Source organism: Lagenorhynchus albirostris, chromosome 2 (genome assembly GCF_949774975.1).
Source record: "Lagenorhynchus albirostris chromosome 2, mLagAlb1.1, whole genome shotgun sequence".
Classification (NCBI taxonomy): domain Eukaryota; kingdom Metazoa; phylum Chordata; class Mammalia; order Artiodactyla; family Delphinidae; genus Lagenorhynchus; species Lagenorhynchus albirostris.
The window spans coordinates 44410539-44433061 of record NC_083096.1 but is presented as its reverse complement, the minus strand read 5'-3'; the positions used below and the strand labels follow the sequence as shown (position 1 = coordinate 44433061).

Below are 22523 nucleotides of genomic sequence, written 5' to 3'. Positions count from 1 at the left end.
TACTTAATTAGAGTTCAAAGTTAATGATTCCTGTCACCAAAATTAAATGCAGATGTTCATCTGTTAATACTGGTATGTAATGAGATTTTATGTATTTCATTTTTGAAAATGTCTTTTCATTCAGATACTGTAGATACTGTCAAATACTAATATCATTTCACAAACATAAGATTTTAATTGATCATATTCATTACTTGAAAGGCATTTGCAGAATTCTGTTATATTCTCTTGATATTTGACTTTTGGCCTGCCATTCTACTCCCAATTAATCAATTCCAATTGAAGGTTAGTTGGAAGGCCCTCGTTTTCAGAGGTAAAAGAACTTAAAATGTGGAAATTTCATTTGCATTTGCATCAAAGTTTGACAAACATTGTTGAAACTGAAAGTTGAGCTCAAAATATATTCACTGCAAATTTGTAGGGGAATCGAGATCTGAGTTTTGTTTGACAGCATGGAAAATGTGTAGAGGAGCTTGACATTACTTGTGATTCAAACAACAGAATGAGTACTAACAGTATAGATTTTGCATTCAAGTGCTGGTTTTATCTGGTAAGTTTAGGTTGAACTTATTAAGAAACATTGTCAAGTTTATGGCAAAACTAAATTCCAAAATCATTCAGTACTCAATAATAGTGTTTGAGGACAATTCTCATTCAGAAAAAATTCAGTCTCAGTCCTAAGCTCCAAAAATTAAAATGTAACTTTACCACAATTAAGACATTAAGCTGCTATAAGGTAGAACAAGTCATTATATTCACCTTCTACTTCTGACAAAAATTCATGGAACTGATGATATTTAAGTCCATAAGAGCAAGTAAAATACCCCATGGACAGTTCTCTTTCAATAACACATGAATATTTTACACAAGTGCTGATGAATAGTACAAGGAATAACGATAGACTTTTAGAATTTTACATTTTAATAAATTTAAAATGTAAAATTTGTAAATTTCTCTAAACCTTTTTCTGCCCCACACGTATTTTTATCACCATCAGTTGTAGCACATCTTAGCAGATTCCACTTCAGGTTGTAATAAATTAGTGCTTTTTCAACTTCTTTGAAAATATTTTTGTCTGTAGTTGTTCCATGCAGACTATTCTTAGAGACTAATTCTTCAGTTTCTTCACTGTGGCATTGACTCCTCAAATAAAAGACAGCTAAGCAGTATCAGTAACATGTCAGTTTGTCAAGAGCCAAGAATACTGTTCAGAAAAGTTGCCTTAAAAAAAAAAAGACTATTGATATTGTCAGTTTTCTCAACTCTTCAAGCAGTTTTTCTAATGGAAAGGCTGATCATCTTAAATTGATTAGTTTAGGCATAATTGTTTGCTAATGCAATCATTCTTGATTTAATTAAATCACTGTTGGTAAATGGCTCTCCTTCCTTGGCTAACAAATGAGCCACTCAGAAACTTAGATGGTAGCCTCATTTTGACTTTTTATCTTTGTGAAGAAATTCTGCCTAATGAGACATTCCATTTTATATTAATTTATCGGTTGTTTTTCTTTGAATGGGATATTTTGTGATGAGTGCTTAGGCTAATAGAGTTAGTGTACACTGTATTTTTTCAAAACAGCTATAGTGTTATTAAAAAATAAACTCAGTGCTTTGCCATTGAACCTAATAACAAAATAATCCACACTGTTCTGTGCTTTAAAAATGGCACGTTTTAAAGCTTACTTTTCTTTCTTTTGTGTGTTTTGACATGGGGAGTGTGCACTGGTAATAAAAGTAAAGTAAAATATCACGGTATGGTGATATTTATGGCACTTGAAATGCTGTTGGCTTGTAATTGTGTCACTGAAATTTATGGTGAGCTGAGCAACAGTGAGAAGCAATGAGAACAGCACATTTGGTATTTATTGCAACAATTTAACTCTGCCATTGTAGAAGTGAAAGTAGCCATAGACAGTACATAAACAAATGAGCATGACCATATTCCAATAAAACTTAATAGGTGCTGAAGTTTGAATTTCATATAATTTTTACATGTCACAAAATATTCTCATTATTTTGACTTTTTCCAGTCATTTAAAAATGCAAAAACTGTGCTTAGTTCAGCATCTTGATGCCTGGCCTGTGGGCCATAATTGGCTGCCCTGATTTATATAGTAAACCACCTTATAGAAAAATTATTCCACCATCAAATTTACCTCACAATACAGGCATACCTCTGAGGTGTTGCAGGTTCTGTTCCAGACCACCACAATAAAGCAAATATTGCAATAAAGCGAGTCACACAAATTTTTTTTGGTTTCCCAGTGCAAATAAAAGTTATGTTTACACTATACCATAGTCTATTAAATGTACAAAAGCATTATGTCTAAAAAAAGTACACATCTTAATTTAAAAAGACTTTATCGCTAAAAAATACTAACCATCATCTGAGCCTTTAGCAAGTCATAGTAGTAACATTAAAATCTCTGATCAGATATACAGATTGCCAACAAACACATGAAAGAATGCTCAGCATCATTAATCATTAGAGAAATGCAGATCAAAACTACAATGAGATATCATCTCACACCAGTCAGAATGGCCATCATCAAAAAATCTAGAAACAATAAACGCTGGAGAGGGTGTGGAGAAAAGGGAACCCTCTTGCACTGTTGGTGGGAATGTAAATTGATACAGCCACTATGGAGAACAGTATGGAGGTTCCTTAAAGTACTAAAAATAGAACTACCATATGACCCAGCAATCCCACTACTGGGCATATAGCCTGAGAAAACCATAATTCAAAAAGAGTCATGTACCAATATGTTCATTGCAGCTCTATTTACAATAGCCAGAACATGGAAGCAACCTAAGTGCCCATCAACAGATGAATGTACATAGGATGTGGCACATATATACAATGGAATATTACTCAGCCATAAAAAGAAACAAAATTGAGTAATTTGTGGTGAGGTGGATGGACCTAGAGTCTGTCATACAGAGTGAAGTAAGTCAGAAAGAGAAAAACAAATACTGTATGCTAACACATATATATGGAATCTGAAAAAAAAAAAGGTGATGAAGAACCTAGGGGCAAGATGGGAATAAAGACACAGACCTCCCAGAGAATGGACTTGAGGACACGGGCAGGGGGAAGGGTAAGCTGAGACAAAGTGAGAGAATGGCATGGACATATATACACTACCAAATGTAAAATAGATAGCTAGTGGGAAGCAGCTGCATAGCACAGGGAGATCAGCTCGGTGCTTTGTGACCACCTAGAGGGGTGGGATAGGGAGGGTGGGAGGGAGGGAGACATAAGATGGAAGAGATATGGGGATATATGTATATGTATAGCTGGTTTCCTTTGTTATAAAGCAGAAACTAACACACTATTGTACAGCAATTATACTCCAATAAAGATGTTTAAAAAAGATATATTTTTATTAAAGAATCCAGCATGATCACTAAAAAAAAATAAAATAAAATCTCTGATCATAGATCTCCACAACAAATATAATAATAATGAAAAAGTTTGAAATATTGATAGAAATACCAAAATGTGACAAAGACAGGAGGTGAGCCAATGCTGTTGGAAAATAGTGCCAATAGACTTGCTCAGTGCAGACCTGCCACAGACCTTCAGTTTGTGAAAAATACAGTGTCGGCAAAGCACAGTAAAAGGAAGTATGCCTATATAGTAGATCTTGCCTTCATTTATGTGTGAGGAAAAAAATATGTATATCAATGTTTGTCACTGTGAACTAGTTCTAAGAACAATTATCAGAAAACATTAAGGAATTCCACTCAGATCTAGATACTGTTTTCTAATATTCTTTTCCATTAAAAAGAACCAGAGCTTCTAGGAGAAATAGTTAATTCTAAGGCTGGGGCAGAGAGTATAAAGATGAGCCTGGAGCATGTAGTAGGGCCAGAAAATAAGAAAATACTAAAATAATATGATGTGAGTATGTCAAAGGGACATAGGGCCGGTTGGAATAGCTCCCAAAGGCCATAACTGGAACAATTTGAACAATAAAATAAATAATGTAGTATTGGATTATACCCAAAGTATAAAATGAATCTCCATGAGTGCATATTGATATAAAGAAATAAATTGGGGAAGAGAGACTAATCTCTCATACAGAAGAATTCCAGATGATAAATTATGTAGGTATTCCCCTCTCAAGGAAGTAGAATAGCTCTCCCCCTCATATATATGGGCTGGGAAGAGTGATTCTTTTCAAAAGGGCAAAAGAGAGTAACTTTACAGTGGAGGAACCTAGCAAAATCTACCTCAACCAGGTGGTCAAGGTCAACATCATCAGTGATAAGCTGTGTTGATAGTGTGTACCCTTGATATGACTGATGAGAATGGTACTCCGTGATCGTGCTTCCAAAACCCATAACCCTAGTCCAAACATAAGAAAAACATTCTCTTCTAAAATAAAAGTTTATTTTAAAAAATTAAAGCACTCAAATTCAGGCACATGCCATTTAATTTATTTTAAGTTATTGCAGTGATAGCACAATCCTGGAATGATCGTGTTCAGAGTATGTAGCAGAGCTTGAGTCAGTGGTGGTGTTTTTCCAGCAGCAGAGTCCTCATGTGGTGTGAGAGGCCAGACATGTGGTTACTGAATTATGAAAGATACACATGTAGCCAATTAGATGAGTATAATTGAGTGAATGAACTCTCTGTGGCGGTTCCAAAAAAAAAAAAAAAAAAAAGTAAGAAGAAGCAAAAGTTAAAAGACTCCACAGCTATTACCAGTAGCTGGATCTGAAAGCACTTAGGCCTTTTGTATTTCCTGGGGAAAGGGCATGCAGTTGTACCTCATCTGACATTTTTGCTCCCTTGGCCTCATTTCAAACTTATTGTATTTACTTTAAGTGGGATTTATTTTGTTTTGCTTTGTTTGTTAAACATGACTTTCTTAGTTACTGTAATATGATCTATTGGGCTTAAATGAACCCCTGAAATGAAAACTGACTTTCTGCTTTTACTGAAATCTGAAACCCAAAAGGACAGTGATGAAGATTGTTTTGACAAAACACGCAACTAATTATCAATAGGTAAATCACAGACTTCCTGTTGTCTTTAATTCATATTTACTTTAATGCATTATTTAAATATCTATAGCGTTTGAGACTTTGATGCAGATGCTAAAACTTAGAAGACTTGTTTCTGTTCTGAAATCCTTTGTAGTTCCACCTAGTATTAAAGGAGGGAATGTCACCACAGAAATATCAGCACTGATCAACAGCATAATTAAACTGGAATGTGAAACACGGGGACTTCCAATGCCTGCTATTACTTGGTATAAAGACGGCCAACCAATCATATCCAGCTCACAAGCACTTTATATTGATAAAGGACAATTTCTTCATATCCCTCGAGCACAGGTCTCTGATTCAGCAACATATAAGTGTCAAGTAACCAATGTTGCTGGGACTGCTGAAAAATCTTTCCATGTGGATGTCTATGGTAAGGAAAAAAATATATGTTTTAATTATGTACTTTTCTGCCTATGCTTTCTAATATGGCAACATGCAATTTGTTCACTAATAAATCCCTGTTGGGTTGGGTTGTCTTCGATATGCATACATTGGAATTAGAAGAATTTGTCTCATGATTTGGAAAAATATTTTAAAAAGCTAAGGTTAGCAAGAAGTGGCCCATTCATTCAGTCAACCATCTGCCTATGGCACTAGGGAATCTAGACCATTTGATTTTTACGGAGAAGGTAAAGTAGTTCTTAGCACTAAGCTCATTCTCTCCAATTTGTCCTTTTTAAGCCAGACACAGTATAGCGTATCCGACAGTATTTAGACTAATTGCAGATAAGCTGAACCAAGAAATTCTTTCCTCGGTAGCTTAGGGGGAGATGGACATATAGGTAGTTTCTGTAGTCAAACCACGTGAGTTAAAAATGAAAAGAATCCCCTTTATTTCATGAGGATTTTAAAGAATTGCCTGAAATATTACTCTTTTCTACGTAGTTCCTCCAATGATTGAAGGTGACTTGGCTGCGCCTCTCAATAAGCAAGTGGTTATTGCTCATTCGTTGACACTGGAATGTAAAGCTGCTGGCAACCCTCCTCCAGTTCTCACCTGGTTGAAAGACGGTGTACCTGTGAAAGCGAGTAACAACATCCGCATAGAAGCTGATGGGAAGAAACTGGAAATCATGGGTGCCCTAGAAGTCGATAGGGGACAGTATATATGTGTGGCTACCAGTGTGGCAGGAGAAAAGGAAATCAAATACGAAGTTGACGTCCTAGGTAAATGAGGATGCTGCCACCTGTCTTCTCACATTCATAGCAAAACCTGACTAGTTTATTAAATGCTTTTGTGTTCATGGAATAATAAAACCATCTTAGAGAAGGTTTAGTGATCTGTTCAACTCTGGACTACACATTACTGAGTGGTGAATTGATCACCAGAGTCCCAAGATCTAAAAACCCACATAAATCTTCCACTTGCCCTGATAGGTACACTTTGTAAGTAGGTAGATGCCTTTTTACATTTGTGACAATATCTGATTGTAGTGAGTGACAGCATGGTCTCTTGTCATGAGCACTGTGTTAAACAATAGGAAACTTAGTCTGTGGCACTTGGAAAGTCATCTTGTAACCTTACATCTCTATTTCTTTATAAATTGAAGGCTTTCAATGCAGGCCCAATTTTTGAGGTTCCCTTATCTTATTCTTATGAAAATAAGCAACATAAAATATGAATCAACTTTATGTTTTGATGGCATCATCAGCCCCATAGTGCTAGATTAACTGAGAAAAATTCACAGTGTGTCGAAAGTATATTTATTGATTGTGGCAAATGTGTATTGTAAAAGGTATTTTACAATACATTTCTGAAGTCTCCTTCATGTACCAAATGACTATGATACTTATCAGCCTTCTAAGTGCAACTTAGTATTGCTTAAAGTGATGCTATATTTTTTCTTGTAAACATTTCTTTGTATGTTACATCCTTGCTGTTTTCTAGTGCCACCAGCTATAGAAGGAGGAGACGAAATGTCTTACTTCATTGTGATGGTTAATAACTTACTGGAGCTAGATTGTCAAGTGACAGGCTCTCCTCCACCAACTATCATGTAAGGGTTTTGGTATGTCTTCTAAATATCTCCCACTTCTTTATTTGAGTGTTTTAGAGCTATCTTGAAAGAGGTTCTGTGTCATTCAAAAGTGATTTATAAAATTATACTAATTATATCCCTCTTTTAAAAGACGTACTCTATATTCAAGGCAACTTTTATCCGATACTCACAGGGCCCATAAATCTCAATTAGAAGACTTCGTTATATGCTCTTAAAAATTACATTTTCAGTTCATAGAGACAGACTATTAAGCAGTATCTGTCAGATCTTCCTGAAGCACTGAAATGTTAAATGAACAACGGAATTTAAAACAGTATGCCAGACATATTAAGGAATAGTGGAAGTTAACATGAATATATGATTAGCAATACTTTTTTCTCATTCCTTCATTCACAAAGTATTTCTTCAATACTTATCTTTCATTTCCAAAGTGCTATGGGATATGTAAAGGAACAGATACTCAGCTAACTTTTGGGCTAAAATATGTTCACCCATGATTATAAAACTAAATGGAAAGTGATAATTCATAATAAATTAAAAATTATAATGCTATATGATTTTAGGATTTTATTTTACAGATGTTTTAAGATTATGTGTGTTTTGTTGGCTAATATTATTTAAGCATTTGAAGTGAGTGATATGTAGGGACATTTGCCTCTTTCTGTAGCCCAGCATTAATAGAAGAATGAAGAACTGTACACATAGTTCTTGGGTTCCAATAATATGCCAGCTTCTTTGTTAAACTAGGTTTCCTTTTTCTTTCCCCTATTTACAGTTTATTTTATTAGAGTGAGCAGATGGGAAATTAGGCAAGTACATAATTGAGAATACATATATATAAATGTATCATATATATATATACACATATACACATATACATACATATATATAAGTATATAAGTTGAATATATGAATAAATGTAGTTCCTCCGAGATAGATAGATTGCTTTAGAAACATAGTTATTTAAGATATAGTTAGGAACATAGTTATTTAAAATATGTCTCCAGACTTCTTTTTGCCTTATTTCTGTAGGTGGCTGAAGGATGGCCAGCTAATTGATGAAAGGGATGGATTCAAGATCTTACTAAATGGACACAAACTGGTTATTGCCCAGGCTCAAGTGTCAGACACAGGCCTTTATCGGTGTGTAGCAACAAACACTGCTGGGGACCACAAGAAGGAATTTGAAGTGACTGTTCATGGTATGCTGAAGAAGGAGCATTTCACTGAAAATTCATTTATGCATTGTTTCAGTATCTAATTCAGAACTTAGCTCAGTAATCTGGATAAATCTTGAGTTGTGGAAAGTAGTGCTAATTTGAGTGAGAATTTGGATCAAATTTGAATTAGATATTGGAAAATTTTAAGGCACTTTACTAACACGGAAGATTTAACCGAGAGGTATCATGTGAATGAACTGAGACCGAATTAAATGGTAAGAGGTATATTCTGCATAGAATGTGAGGGTCTGAGGAATGAGATCAAAGAAGATAGAAGAGGCAGGCAGCAAATTTCAAATAAAGGGGGGATACGAGTGTTCAAAGATTCAGCCAAAACAGGAGGGAGTGTGAATAAAGTCATTTCCAGAAATGGAGGCTGAGGGTGTTATGCAGGATCCAGGGCACATAAGTGCACTCAAGGAACTGGCACAATAGGGTTAGAACCATTAGTCTAATGACAGAAGCAACCCTCTGCCAGGGTATTAGGTATCTCACTTGCCAGCAGACCTCGGGAAGGGAGGGACTGGAATGAGAAACTGGAGAGTGTTTGGAAGCCACAAGTAGAGGTTTCTATGAACATCAACTTCATTATTCCCAGGCGGACTGGTTTTTTCCTGCATTTTGATGGAATACAGCTAATGCTGTTTCTCAGTCTCAATTCCAATTCTTGAGGGAGGGAATCTGGCAGGCCCAGCTTAAATCAAGTTACTATCCTGGATTTAATCAGCCTTACTGGGGACAGAGTCATGTGGTATAAATGTGGGTACTGGAAACCCACCCCAATTTAATGAGGCAGTTCTAGAGAAAGGGCATGTCATAGTAGATTGGGAAAACACACCAAGAGGTTGTAAACCAAACATACATGTGGATTGCAGTTGCTGTAAATACACTTCACTTATTCTCTGGAGAATTAGAGACCCATAGTTAAGAAATAAGTAATCTCTAAAATTGCTAAAAGTTATAAGTGAAATGCATGGAATGAAATTATTCTGTTTGTTAAAATAGGCCTCTGCCCTTTTCTAAATTTTGAAGTTTCAGGTTCTTGGTTATAGACTTTTAAGTGTTTGATCCCACTGATTATAGTTTTCGCTCCCTCCCTCACTTCCTTTTTTCTTCCTTCTTTCCTTTCTTCTCCTCTCTTTTTCTTAAATCTAGTTCCTCCAACAATCAAATCCTCAGGGCTTTCTGAGAGAGCTGTAGTAAGGTATAAGCCCATCACCTTGCAGTGCATAGCCAATGGCATTCCAAAGCCATCCATTACATGGTTAAAAGATGGCCAACCTGTCAACACTGCCCAAGGAAACCTCAAAGTAAGTATGAATATTATTTTGTCCAAGATGAGAAAGCTATATATGGAGCTATCATATTCTCCTTTCTTAATTATAGATTTTCCTGTTGGATAGATTTTGCAGGAAATGTACTAAAACAATATGTGTTTTCCTTAGGATTTTTCAGAATTTAACTTAATATTTTGATTTGAAAAATGGAATTAATTAAAGACTAATAACAATGATGTTAATTTTAACATAGTGGTTGGTATTTTTATTATTTCAATTTATGCCTGTTTTAATTATTTAAAAACTAGTATCTTATGGATGAATAGTTCATCAGTACTAAGTAAGTCAGAGTATCCTCAGTATATTCACCATTGACCAGGATTAAGGTAGAATTATATCTGTTGATACATAAACCTAAGTGAAATGGTTTCTTGAAAAACATAGTTTAGTTTATAAACATCATGATGGCAGAGACTCAGTCTCTATGAATAAGTTCACTTGTGTATCTTTCATATTGAATATAGTCCCGGGCATATAACTATATCTCAGTACATATTTGTTGAATTAATAGATAGGTAGATTGCAAACCTGAGTAATCTACATGATACAATTAAAATAATTAATAGATTTTGCTACTAAGATCAAGTTAATTGACTAACGTGGGTTTGAGCTTTGCTTGAGGTAGGTTTCAGTAACAAGGGATGTGCCAAGTTCTTCTCCCGGCAGAAGTGATGGATATCTGTTCATTTATCATTCCTATTGCAAATTCAATGGAACTAATCTCACATATTTGCGCTAACAAAAGATTTAATATGTAGCCTTCTAACACAGAGCAGGTAATCAACTGTTTACCTGGGAGACAGATATTTATCATACAATCGTACAAAAGTATAATTGCAAACTGTGATGAGTAATTTTAGGAGACAGTATGGAGAGGTATAAGAACAGATAATGAGGAAAGCCTTTGAGCGTGTGTTGGTTTGCAACCCCTGGAGCTTCCCGGGTGTCATCTGAAATCGGCCCCCTCTTCAGAGAGAGCAGAGAGAGATCTAAGAAAGAGGCACAGCACTCCAGATTGGTAGGGGGCAGGTTTAATAAGCAAGGGAACTTACTTACCAGGCTTGTCTTGGATGACTGCAAGATGAGTAGATCTCCTCACGTGCCCACCAAATCTTAAAAGTTTATATAGAGGTCTTAACTGGGTTCAGTCATATATCCTGTCCAGATGGTCTCAATGTCACACTACTATCTCAAGGCTGCGTCCTTGGGCAGTTTCTAGCACTGGGAAAGAAGATGGAATGCACATTCCAAAAATGGGGAGAGGATGAGGAGCCTCCAAATGCCTGAGTCCAGCTCACGGGTCATCCCTGCGGTCACATCCTCTCAGTGACCTCCTCCAGCAGGGTGAGGGAGGGTAATTTATGGAGAAAGTCTTTAAGCGGAGATCTGAAGAACATATGGAGTTAAGTGGGCAAATTAATAGAAGAGAGGTGAGTAGAATCTTTCAGAGAAGATGTGCATGGGCAAACAACCTAAAGTAAAGGGGAGCATGACACCTCTTGAGAACGTGAAAGCAAGCCATTGGATTAGGGAACCAAGAGCAAGGGAGAAATGGTATTAGAGGAGACCAGAGGACAGGTAGGAGGCATTTAAGTAATGTTAATGATTTTATTTTCACTTTGCGAATTTCACAGTGTGAAATTTTTGAACAGTTTTAAGAGAAGAGTGACATGATCAGTCTTATATTTTCAGTAGTTACCTAGGCCCGTTTGGAGAATGAATTGAAGGAGTCAAGAGTAGATATGTGGAAATCAATTGAACTTATTTGCATTTGTCTAGGAGAGAAAAGATAGAAATTTGGACTCACATGCTAGCCATAGAGGTGAGGATACATGGATATATTTGAGAGTTATTTATTGGTTAAATCATTAGGGCTTGATTATAGATTGTTGATGAAAGGTAAGGGAGTGGAGAATATCAAGAAAAATTAGTAGGAAGCTAATCTACACAAGTACATAAATAGTGATGCCATCCAGTGAGAAAGGAGACTTTGGAGGAAGATAAGTTTGAGGGGGAATAACTGTGATTTGAGTTTTAGACTTCTGGGTGTTGAGTTGACCTTGAAATAAACTAGTGGAGTTGCCAGGTAGACCATTGAATATATGGTCTTGGAGCTCAAAAGATAGTTCTGGCTGGGGATATTGGCACACAGATCATATTTGAAACGCATGGACGTAGATGAGTTAATCCGAGGGCAGAATAAAGAGTAAGAAGAAATAGAAAAAAAATGATCTAGTTCAGAATCTTAAGAAATTTACTGCACTTAAAGGCCGTATGCAAAAGTCTAGAAGTGAATATAAGTATATGAATGTGCTGCTTAACGTGTTTAGTACAGTATGGATGAAGAATAAGTTACGTGGGAGTTTATGTGGGGGTGTATGGAGAGAAGATCTTATGGGGTCAGAATGCGGTAAGCCTGGAAGGCTTTGCTGAGTTCGGATTTCATTCTGGGCGAAGTGGGGAGCCATGAATGAGCTTTGAAGGGGGACTGGTAAAAGGATCAAATTTGCATTTTAGATAAATTATTCTGGCAACAGTATGCAAGGCAGATTAACAGTTCGGGAGGTTGGAGACACTGGAATATAAATTAAGGAGCCATTATAATCCCACAGTGGCTGTGAGAATGGAGACAGGGGGTCTGAGAAACACAGAGTGGTATAATTACTAAGAGAGTCAAAGTGGGCTCTGAAACCCAGATGACTGATGTCATTAAACAAGATTGGAAACACGCAATGAGAATTTGGTTTAGAAATACAGGAAAACAGCTTTGTTTTGGATTGTTCAATTTCATGTGCTAACCTGTCCAGCAGATAGCTGGAAGCTCAGGAGAAAAGTTGAGGCCAATGCTGTAAATTTAGGAGTCTGCATGGGATTCTTCATCACAGCCATGGGTTTGGATGAAAACTATCAGAAAGCTAAGTTTCCTGTTTATGAAACAGGGAGAGGAAGCAGATTCCATAAAGTAATCTACTAAGAAAGTCAGAGAATGAGAACTGAGGGAATGCTGTACCTTCAGCTCCCAGAGGGCAGAGTGACTGAAGGAGCAGGAAGTCAACAACGCCAAACGCTGTAGATGGTGAAGGAGAGTATGAGCTCACTGCCTAGGCTGCTACATGCTGTGATTAGAAGTTAACTGGTAACCTCTGAATAATCATTTTCAAAAAATAACCACTGAATCACCAGTTCCAAAATGGTAGAGGCTAGCTGTAATGCGTTTAAGAGGGAAATAAGGAAAACCAGTCAAGGAAATTTATCTGCATTTCCATTACTCATATTTTATAATTTTTATTGTTTTTCTGGCCCCCATGACCATTTAATCAAAAAAGATTGTTTTAAAACTATTTATGAAGTGTTACATAAATGTAACCATGTTTTTTTCAAATAGCTTAAATTTTCATCACATACCTCATAGTTGCAGTGCTAAAGTCTTTTATTCAGTGGAGTTTTATGACTGTACCAGCAGGCTTGCCTTAGGTAATACTGTTTTGTGTTTTCCAATGACTAAGAAAAGCTTTTCAATCAAAATAGTCTATTTTCTTGTGCATGATGAAGTGATCTGGCTCTAATCTATCAAAAGATAATTAAGATACTGGCATAAAAATATAACTAGATATTATAAATTTAAATGAGTTTGTCTATTCAGCAGATGTTTTCAAGTCCAAGTATAAAGTACAAAATGCTGCCATACTTTCTGATCCCAATTAGATACAGTCTTCTGGTCGAGTTCTACAAATTGCCAAAGCCCTCATGGAAGATGCTGGCAGATACACATGTGTGGCTACCAATGCAGCTGGAGAAACACAACAGCACATTCAACTGCATGTGCATGGTAATGGCATCTTCACGTCTTAACAAGAGTATTTCTGTGGCTTTTTTAAAACACAGTGGGCCCATTTTTATTGAATTGTAGTATAGAAGAAGCAAGTGTTTATTTTAATCTGTATAAAAAAAGTATATAGTTTTTTTTACATTATTTTCATTATAATTGCTCATATTAAGATCTTCAGTTTTCAGGTTGTCAAACAGGAAGTGCTGGAGCTCATAAGTAAATAAATGCACTACCCTGTGTTTTAATTATTTGAATTCTGTCAACTGATAACTTTGTACAGATAACGTCTGTTGAAAAAAAAAAACCAGAAGTTGCAGGGTTTTTCCTTAGCGTTGTCTGTGATTATCCTGCTTGCCTATAAGATGGATTTTGTGAGTAGAAGCTATTCTTGACTCAGGATCTTCTCTCATGTGCTTTAATAAAAAGTCGGGTTGGCTGTGGAACACTTCATGAATACTGTAGCTTCACAGGTAAACTTGAAACATTACCTGACCTTGAGTGTAAGACTTCACATCTCTAGAGGCTCATCAGAAAGGGCCAAGAATTGTAGGCTTGAGCTTTCCTAACTCAGCCAAGGATATTTGCAGAGAGCTAGCCAAGCTCTCATTGTACATGTTGTTCATTTTCTCTAATTCACGTGATTGCTTGTTAAACTTTTATTCATTCATTCATTCTGTCCATCCATTCATTCATATATTTACTCTACATTTTCTGAGCAATCTTAACCTAGAAGAACACTCCAGCACTTAGTTTAATTCCAGGTATATAGCAGGCAGTCAATAAATATTTATGAAACAGTAAATAGTAAGTGAATGAAAAAATTTAGTTTGAACGTGGAATTCTAATCTGTTTCTTTACATATTTTCTTTTATTTAAATCACCCAGTTAAAAGATTTATATCATCAGTTCTCTAAACGTTTCCAATAAACCAGCTTATTCTTTCCCCGGTTCTTCCAGTATGAACACCTAACTTATGGATGTCATACACACAAACCGTGTTCCTTAAGAGGACCTTTATTTTTTCATTGAATAATTAACCTAAAGACCAATATCTGAGTGTAACCATCTTGGAACGGTCTCACTATAATTGAGGGTTGGGGGACAGGCTGACCCTGCTCTCCCGTAAGTTGCCTTGAATTTACCTTGTTCCTCATAGGGCCTTGTATATCTTTCTAGTGTTCTTTGGCAGCTGTCTCCAGCATATACTCAGACCTCCACTTCCATCTAAGAGTGTGCTGGGGGTGGGCTTGTTCTCCTTCCCCGTTTTTCTGCTCTGAGTCTCCTTCTCTCCTCCTTATACAGGCTATTTGTTCCCTCCCTTCCAACAGCTTCAATCCTTATCTGATCTCCATTGTTGGCTAAAGGAAATAGTTGAGTGGGATAGCATGATGTGTTGTAGTCATCTCAGGCACTGGAGTCATGCCGACTTTAGTTTAAATTCTATGCTAAACATGATCTGCGTAACCTTGAGGGAACGATTTAACCTCTCTGAGTATCTGACTTGCAGAGTGCTTTTGAGGTCTAGAGGTATTAGACGTAAAATATTTCCCACTTTTACTCTTTCAGGAGTTATCAAAAAGAAAGATTTGGTTTTGTTCTCTAGACTGGTTTAAATTACTTAAATGAAGACTCTGTAATGAAGAACAGAATATATGTCTCCAGAACTGGGAAGAACCAAACTTCAGTGTTTGAGGCTCTCCAACTTGTGTTCATAAAAATCATAGGTATTGCTTGTTAAAAGTACAGCTTCCTGGGCCCATTCCCACATCTCCTGAAACAGCATCTCTGATGCAAGTAGTCTGTGCCATTACGTGGAGGTACGTTGACTCAGACTGTAAAGACTGGCCTAGAGACTTGCCAGTGTAGTCAAGAATGACTGAAAACTAGAATCCATAAAAGAAATCAAGTATCCCATCAACTACCTAGCAACAACAGAAAAGAATAAACAGATTCACTACCTAAGAAAACACAAGTCTATAAATACGCTGTCTGAATATGGTAACACAATGTATGTTAGCAGGAGATGCAATTAGTGTACATACTGACATGGAAAATCATCAGGGACAGGGGATGCAGGCTAGAAGATGTCTGAGTTAATGTGAAAAGAAAGAGAAATAGAAGGTTAGTCATTGTAAGGTTTTGTTATGGTTTTCTCAGGGTATATGCCCAGCAGTGGGATTGCTGGGTCATATGGTAGTTCTACTTTTAGTATTTTAAGGAACCTCCATACTGTTCTCCATAGTAGCTGTATCAATTTACATTCCCACCAACAGTGTAGGAAGGTTCCCTTTTCTCCACACCCTCTCCAGCATTTACTGTTTGTAGATTTTTTGATGATGGCCATTCTGACCGGTGTGAGGTGATACCTCGTTGTAGTTTTGATTTGCATTTCTCTAATAATTAGTGATGTTGAGCATCTTTTCGTGTGCCTCTTGGCCATCTGTATGTCTTCCTTGGAGAAATGTCTATTTAGGTCTTCCACCCATTTTTTGATTGGGTTGTTTGTTTTTTTGATATTGAGTTGCATGAGCTGTTTGTACATTTTGGAGATTAATCCCTTGTCAGTTGCTTCATTTGCAAATATTTTCTCCCATTCTGAGGGTTGTCTTTTCACCTTGTTTATGGGTCCAAAAAAGAGGGGATATGTGTATACATATAACTGATTTGCTTTGCTGTACAGCAGAAACTAACACAACATTGTAAAGCAACTATGCCCCCCCCAAAAAAAACTACCAAATTAGATGGAGAATATAAAACAATCTTCTTCATACAAATCACCAATAGGATAGAGGTAAGATATATTAGTAGCTGAAAATGTTTCATCTAATACAACCTTGACTTGTCTGGATACCATTTCATCAACCTGAAGGGAGAATAAATGATGAAGTGAATTCCTAATCTAATACAGATAATGGTCAACTTGGAGGAAGTAGTTGGCTAAGAGCATGTGATAGGAATCTGAACAGAAAGTTGGTGTATCATCTTGGCACTCATGATGGCAGTGTCACGTTGGATGAAAATGGCTCCAAACTTGATTCTGTCCTCTTCAATACTTGTATTAATAATTTCGGTGAGAACTGGAGTTGTTAAACAAGGTGTAGGAATTTCTAAGGGTTGATAGATTTCAAAAAGACCTCAGAGGTTAAAATGACAAGTTAACCTGACGTGAAAAATTGCATAAGAATAGAGATAGAATGGCTTAAAGATACCACACATTGAAATACTTGAGGTATTAATGGCTCTCTTCAATTACTGTAGATTTGATCATTCAATTTCATAATAAAGCTAATCAACCTTAGAAGTCAGTAATAGAAGCTTATAGTAGCCCTCTTATATTCTTGCTCTCTGAATGCTTCCAAAGTGTTGTATCTAATTCTGGTGCTATATATTGAGGGACAGTGAGAAATCTATAGGGAAGCAACTCTTATTTAATTTAGTTCATTTATCAATTTATTTAATCAAAGAAACTCAGCTTTCAGATTGTTTAGTATTTTGCTTTCCTATAAAAAAGATTGTAGAAGCTTCCATTCTTCTCAAACATGGAAAAAAGTGTTTCCGAAAGGTGGAGTAAGGGTGCATGGTCTCCTGGACTAGAAGATGAAGTCATGATCATGAGAAGGGGAATAGTCTCATGATCCCCTGTGTCTTCCAGGCGGAGTTCTGTCAAGTATAAAAGGCTGAGGCTCTCAGTAGGTGGTCCTTTTGATGATCAAAGTTTCATAATTCTGGAAGTTCTAATTCTCTAGACCAAACTATGAAATTATATTTAAACCTCAGATATTTGCCAAGTGAGACAGATGTTTCCACAAACAAATGATTATTTGGGGTCTAATGGCTCAAGCATTCATTTCATCTGCACTTAATTATTTCCTAGCTAAAAGCAACCAAGTGAAGTGCCCAGAAGTAGAATGTTGTGGTTAAAAGCTCTGGATTTAGGCTCCTATACCCTGAAGTATCTGGAGGACAGTGGGCTTAGAGGTTAACTTTTTAAAAGCCCCATTTTCTCATCTGTAAAATGGGAAGGATGAAGATAATACCATAATCAGGGAAGTTGTTCTGAGGACTAAATGCAAGACTAGACATGAAAAATTTAGCCTGGTGTCTGGTTTCTAGTCATCATCTGTAAGTAGTAGCTTAATGACTGTTTCAGCCAAACACATATTTGGCTTCTGGCACTTCTCACTGTACCAACATCTTAACAAATATGTCTAAAGTCCTGCTGTCTTTACTGTTGGCCAGGAACCATCTTGAGTCTGTATTAGCTGTCTGGTTAAAACATTAGTAGAGCACCCTTAATTTAATTTTATTATTTTAAAGTATTTGCTTGGCTAACATCTGCTAACACCCACTTAAAAAAAGGTTTCTATATCATTTCTGTGATTTGCTTAATAGCTCACTTGTGGCTTAAAGGAGACTTGAGAATATTATAGGGAACTTTTTTTCTTTTTTAAAGGATAACTTCAGTTCTGGGCGCTACTATACTATTTTCTCGGTATAGATGAATTTATTATTTACTAGATTATAATTTTGGTGGTTAAGGTGTATTATCTCACCCAAATCACTTTTAGATCAGTTGTGTATTAATTCAAGTTTAACCAGAGTTTGAAAAAATGAATTTATGCCTCTGAATGATTAAAATAATAGGCAAAATTTAGACCCACAATATGTCCAGAAGAAGGTATTTTGTTTTTGGCATGATATACGCCTAGAACTTTTAGAAAAAAGGAAAAAACTAGGTAAGTTGAATGGAATTCAATCTTCTGCTTGGAGTATGCAGACATCTTCTTACTGTTAACATAAGATATTATTACCTTACTAATTATTCTTCTAGAACAGCATTCACCTAAATTCAGATTTCCAAGACCATCTCTTTAACGCTAGAAGGGAATAATAGCATTTATATTTGTATTTACTTTTTAACCTAAAAATGAACGAGCACCATTTATAGAAAAGACTAATCTTTCCCCATTGAATGGCTTGGCAGTCTTTTTGAAAATCATTTGACTGTAGATGTAAGGGTATGTTTCTCTAATCTCAATTCTATTCCATTGCCTAAGTGTGTATCCTTATGCCAGTACCACTCTGTCTTTTTTATTCCTTTTTGTCTCCCAGCTTTATTGAGATATAATTGATAAACAAAACTGTATATGTTTAAAGTATAGAATGTGATGATTTGATACATGTATACTTTGTGAAATGATTACTACAATCAGGTTAATTAACACATCCATCACTTCACATAGTTACCATTTTTGTGAGTGTGTAGTGAGAACACTTAATATCTACTCTCTTAGCAATACAGTATTAGTAATAGAATAGTCACCAAGCTGTACTTTAGATTCCCAGAACTTATTCATCTTATAGATGAAGGCTTGTATCCTTTGACCAGCAACTCCCCATTTCCCCCACCCCGCAGCCCCTGGTAATCACCATTCCACCAGTTTCTGTGGGTTCAACTCTTTTTAAATTCCACATATAAGAGATCATATAGTATTTGTCTTTCTCTATCTGGCTTATTTCACTTAGCAAAATGTCCTATAGATTCTCTCAGGTTGCTTCAAGCGGCAGAATTTCCTACTTTCTCATGGCTGAAAAATATTCCATTATGTGTGTGTGTGTGTGTGTGTGTGTGTATACACACACCATATATATGTATATATACAACATACATCATATGTATATGTTGTATGATAATACATATAATACACACACACACACACATGAGAGGGGGACAGAGAGAGAGGAAGAAAGGTAACATCTTCATTATCCTTTCGTCTGTCTACGGACATTTAGGTTGTTTCCATGTCTTAACTATGGTGAATAATGCTACAATGAACATAGGAGTGCAGATATGTCTTTGAGATACTGATTTTACTTCCTTCAGATATATAACCAGAAATGGGATTGCTGGATCATATGGTAGTTCTATTTTTAATTTTCTGAGGAAACGTCATACTGTTTTCTATTTTCTTGTTGATTTTTGTCTAATTGTTCTATTCATTATTGCAAGTGGAATATTGATATCTCCAGGTTTTATTGTTGAATTGTCTTTCTCCCTTTGATTCTGCATAGTTTATTTCCATGTATCTTGAGACTCTGTTGTTTTGTGAATATATGAGACTCTGTTGTTTTCTCATGTTTTTTGATAAATTGATATTTTGTATCATTTTAAAATGTCCTACTTTGTTGCTAGTGACAGTTTTTCTTTCAAAATCTACTTTGTTTGATATTGGTATAGAGTCTTCATTCTTATTTGGTTACTGTTTGCATGGTATATCTTTTCCATCCTTTTACTTTCAACCTATTTGTGTCTTTGAATTTAAAGTTTGTCACTTGTAGACAACATATAGTCAGGTCGTGTTTTTATTGTCGTATTGCTTCTTAAATCCATTCTGCTAGTCTCTTCTGCCTTTTGCTTAGAGTGTTTTAATACATTTACATTTAACGTAATTACTGAGATGACAGGATTTATGTCTACCATTTATATGTGTTTTTATATGTATTATGTCATTTTTGTTTTTATGTTCCTCCATTACTACCTTTTTGTGTTAGATATTTTCTTTTTTTACTATATTTTTGAGTTCATTTTTAGTGGTTGCCCTGAGTATTACAATTAGCGTCTTAATTAATAATGTTATAATTTGGATTAATACTAATTTAATTTCAATAGCATAAAAAACTTTGCTACTATATAGGTCCCTTCCCTTTCCCCTCCTTTAAAAGTTACACCTTTACTCATCATGTGCCTATCAATACATATTTATAATTGCTTTATGCTATTGTATTTCAATTCAGAGGGGAGAAAAAAATATTATATGCAAAATATATAGTTTTACTGTCTTTACCATTAGTTACCTCTACCAGTGCTCTTTTTTAAAAGTAATTTATTTATTTATTTATTTATTTATTTTGGCTGTGTTGGGTCTTAGTTGCTGCGTGTGAGCTTTATCTAGGTGTGGTGAACAGGGGCTACTCTTCATTGCGGTGCACGGGCTTCTCGTTGCAGTGGCTTCTGTTGTTGCAGAGCACAGGTTATAGGTGCGCGGGCTTCAGTAGTTGTGGCACTCAGGCTCCGTAGTTGTGGCTCGTGGGTTCCAGAGTGCAGGCTTAGTAGTTGTGGCTCACGGGCTTAGTTGCTCTGCGGCATGCGGGATCTTCCTGGACCAGGGCTCAAACCTGTGTCCCCTGAATTGACAGGCGGATTCTTAACCACTGTGCTACCAGGGAAGTCCCTACCCATGCTCTTTTTTTTTTTTTTTGAGTTTTATTTTATTTCTTTATTTCTTATATGGCAGGTTCTTATTAGTTATCTATTTTATACATATTAGTGTATATATGTCAAATGCAATTGCCCAACTTATCCCACCACCCATCCCTGCTTTCACTCCTTGGTGTCCATAAGTTTGTTCCCTACATCTGTGTCTCTATTTCTGCTTTATAATCCGGTTCATCTGTAACTTCTTTTTAGATTCCATGTATATGCATTAATATATGATATTTGTTTTTCTTTATCTGACTTACTTCACTCTGTATGACACTCTCTGGGTCCATCCACATCTCTACAAATGACCCAATTTCGTTCCTCTTTATGGCTGAGTAATATCCCATTGTATATATGTACCACATCTTCTTTATCCATTTGTCTGTCGATGGGCATTTAGGTTGCTGCCATGACCTGGCTATTGTAAATAGTGCTGCAGTGAACATTGGGGTTCATGTGTCTTTTTGAATTATAGCTTTCTTTGGGTATATGCCCAGTAGTGGGATTGCTGGGTCACATGGTAATTCCATTTTTAGTTTTTCAAGGGAAGTCCATACTGTTTTCCATAGTAGCTGTATCAATTTACATTCCCTCTAACAGTGTAAGAGGGTTTCCTTTTCTCCACAACCTGTCCAGCAATTTTTGTTTGTAGATTTTCTGATGATGCCCATTCTAACCAGTGTGAGGTGATCCCTCACTGTACTTTTGATTTGCATTTCTCTAATAATTAGTGATGTTGAGCAGCTTTTCATGTGCCTCTTGGCCATCTGTATGTTTCCTTTGGAGAAATGTCTATTTAGGTCTTATGCCCATTTTTGGATTGGGTTATTTGTTTTTTTAATATTGAGCTGCATGAGCTGTTTATGTATTTTGGAGATTAATCCTTTGTCTGTTGACTCATTTGCAAATATTTTCTCCCATTCTGAGGGTTGTCTTTTCATCTTGTTTCTAGTTTCCTTTGCTGTGCAAAAGCTTTTAACTTTCATTAGGTGCCATTTGTTTATTTTTGCTTTTATTTCAGTTACTCTAGGAGGTGGGTCAAAAAAGATCTTGCTGTGGTTGATGTCAAAGTGTGTTTTTCCTATGTTTTCCTCTGAGAGTTTTATCATATCTGGTCTTACATTTTAGATCTTTAATCCATTTTGAGTATATTTTTGTGTGTGGTGTTAGGGAGTGTTCTAATTTCATTCTTTTACGTGTAGCTGCCCAGTTTTCCCAGCACTACTCATTGAAGAGGCTGTCTTTTCTCCATTGTATATCTTTGCCTCCTTTGTCATACATTAATTGACCATAGGTGCATGGGTTTATCTCTGGGCTTTCTGTCCAGTTCCATTGATCTATATTTCTGTTTTTGTGTCTGTACCTTATTGTCTGGATTACTGTAGCTTAGTATAGTCTGAAGTCAGGAAGCCTGATTCCTCCAGCTCCATTTTTCTTTCTCAAGATTGCTGTGGCTATTTAGGGTCTTCTGTGTTTCCATACAAATTGTGAAATTTTTTGTTCTCATTCTATGAAAAATGCCATTGGTAGTTTGATAGAGATTTCACTGAATCTGTAGATTGCTTTGGGTAGTATAATCATTTTCACAATATTGTGTCTTCCAATCCAAGAACATGTTATATCTCTCCATCTGTTTGTATCACCTTTAATTTCTTTCATCACTGTCTTATGGTTTTCTGCATACAGGTCTTTTGTCTCCTTAGGTAGGTTTATACCTAGGTATTTTATTCTTTTTGTCGAAATGGTAAATGGGAGTGTTTCCTTAATTTCTTTTTCAGATTTTTCATCATTAGTGTTCAGGAATGCCAGAGATTTCTG

At 36.1% G+C, this 22523-nt stretch overlaps 1 protein-coding gene across 1 annotated transcript in view; it reads left to right on the top strand.

The window, feature by feature from the left end:
• HMCN1 (hemicentin 1) overlaps positions 1-22523 on the top strand; it is a 526172-nt gene that overhangs the window by 287450 nt on the left and 216199 nt on the right. The window contains exons 31-36 of the mRNA XM_060131555.1: positions 5150-5428; positions 5944-6225; positions 6947-7055; positions 8091-8260; positions 9434-9588; positions 13321-13444. Coding sequence (XP_059987538.1) covers positions 5150-5428; positions 5944-6225; positions 6947-7055; positions 8091-8260; positions 9434-9588; positions 13321-13444 — 1119 coding nt within the window. The remainder of the gene's footprint in view (positions 1-5149; positions 5429-5943; positions 6226-6946; positions 7056-8090; positions 8261-9433; positions 9589-13320; positions 13445-22523) is intronic.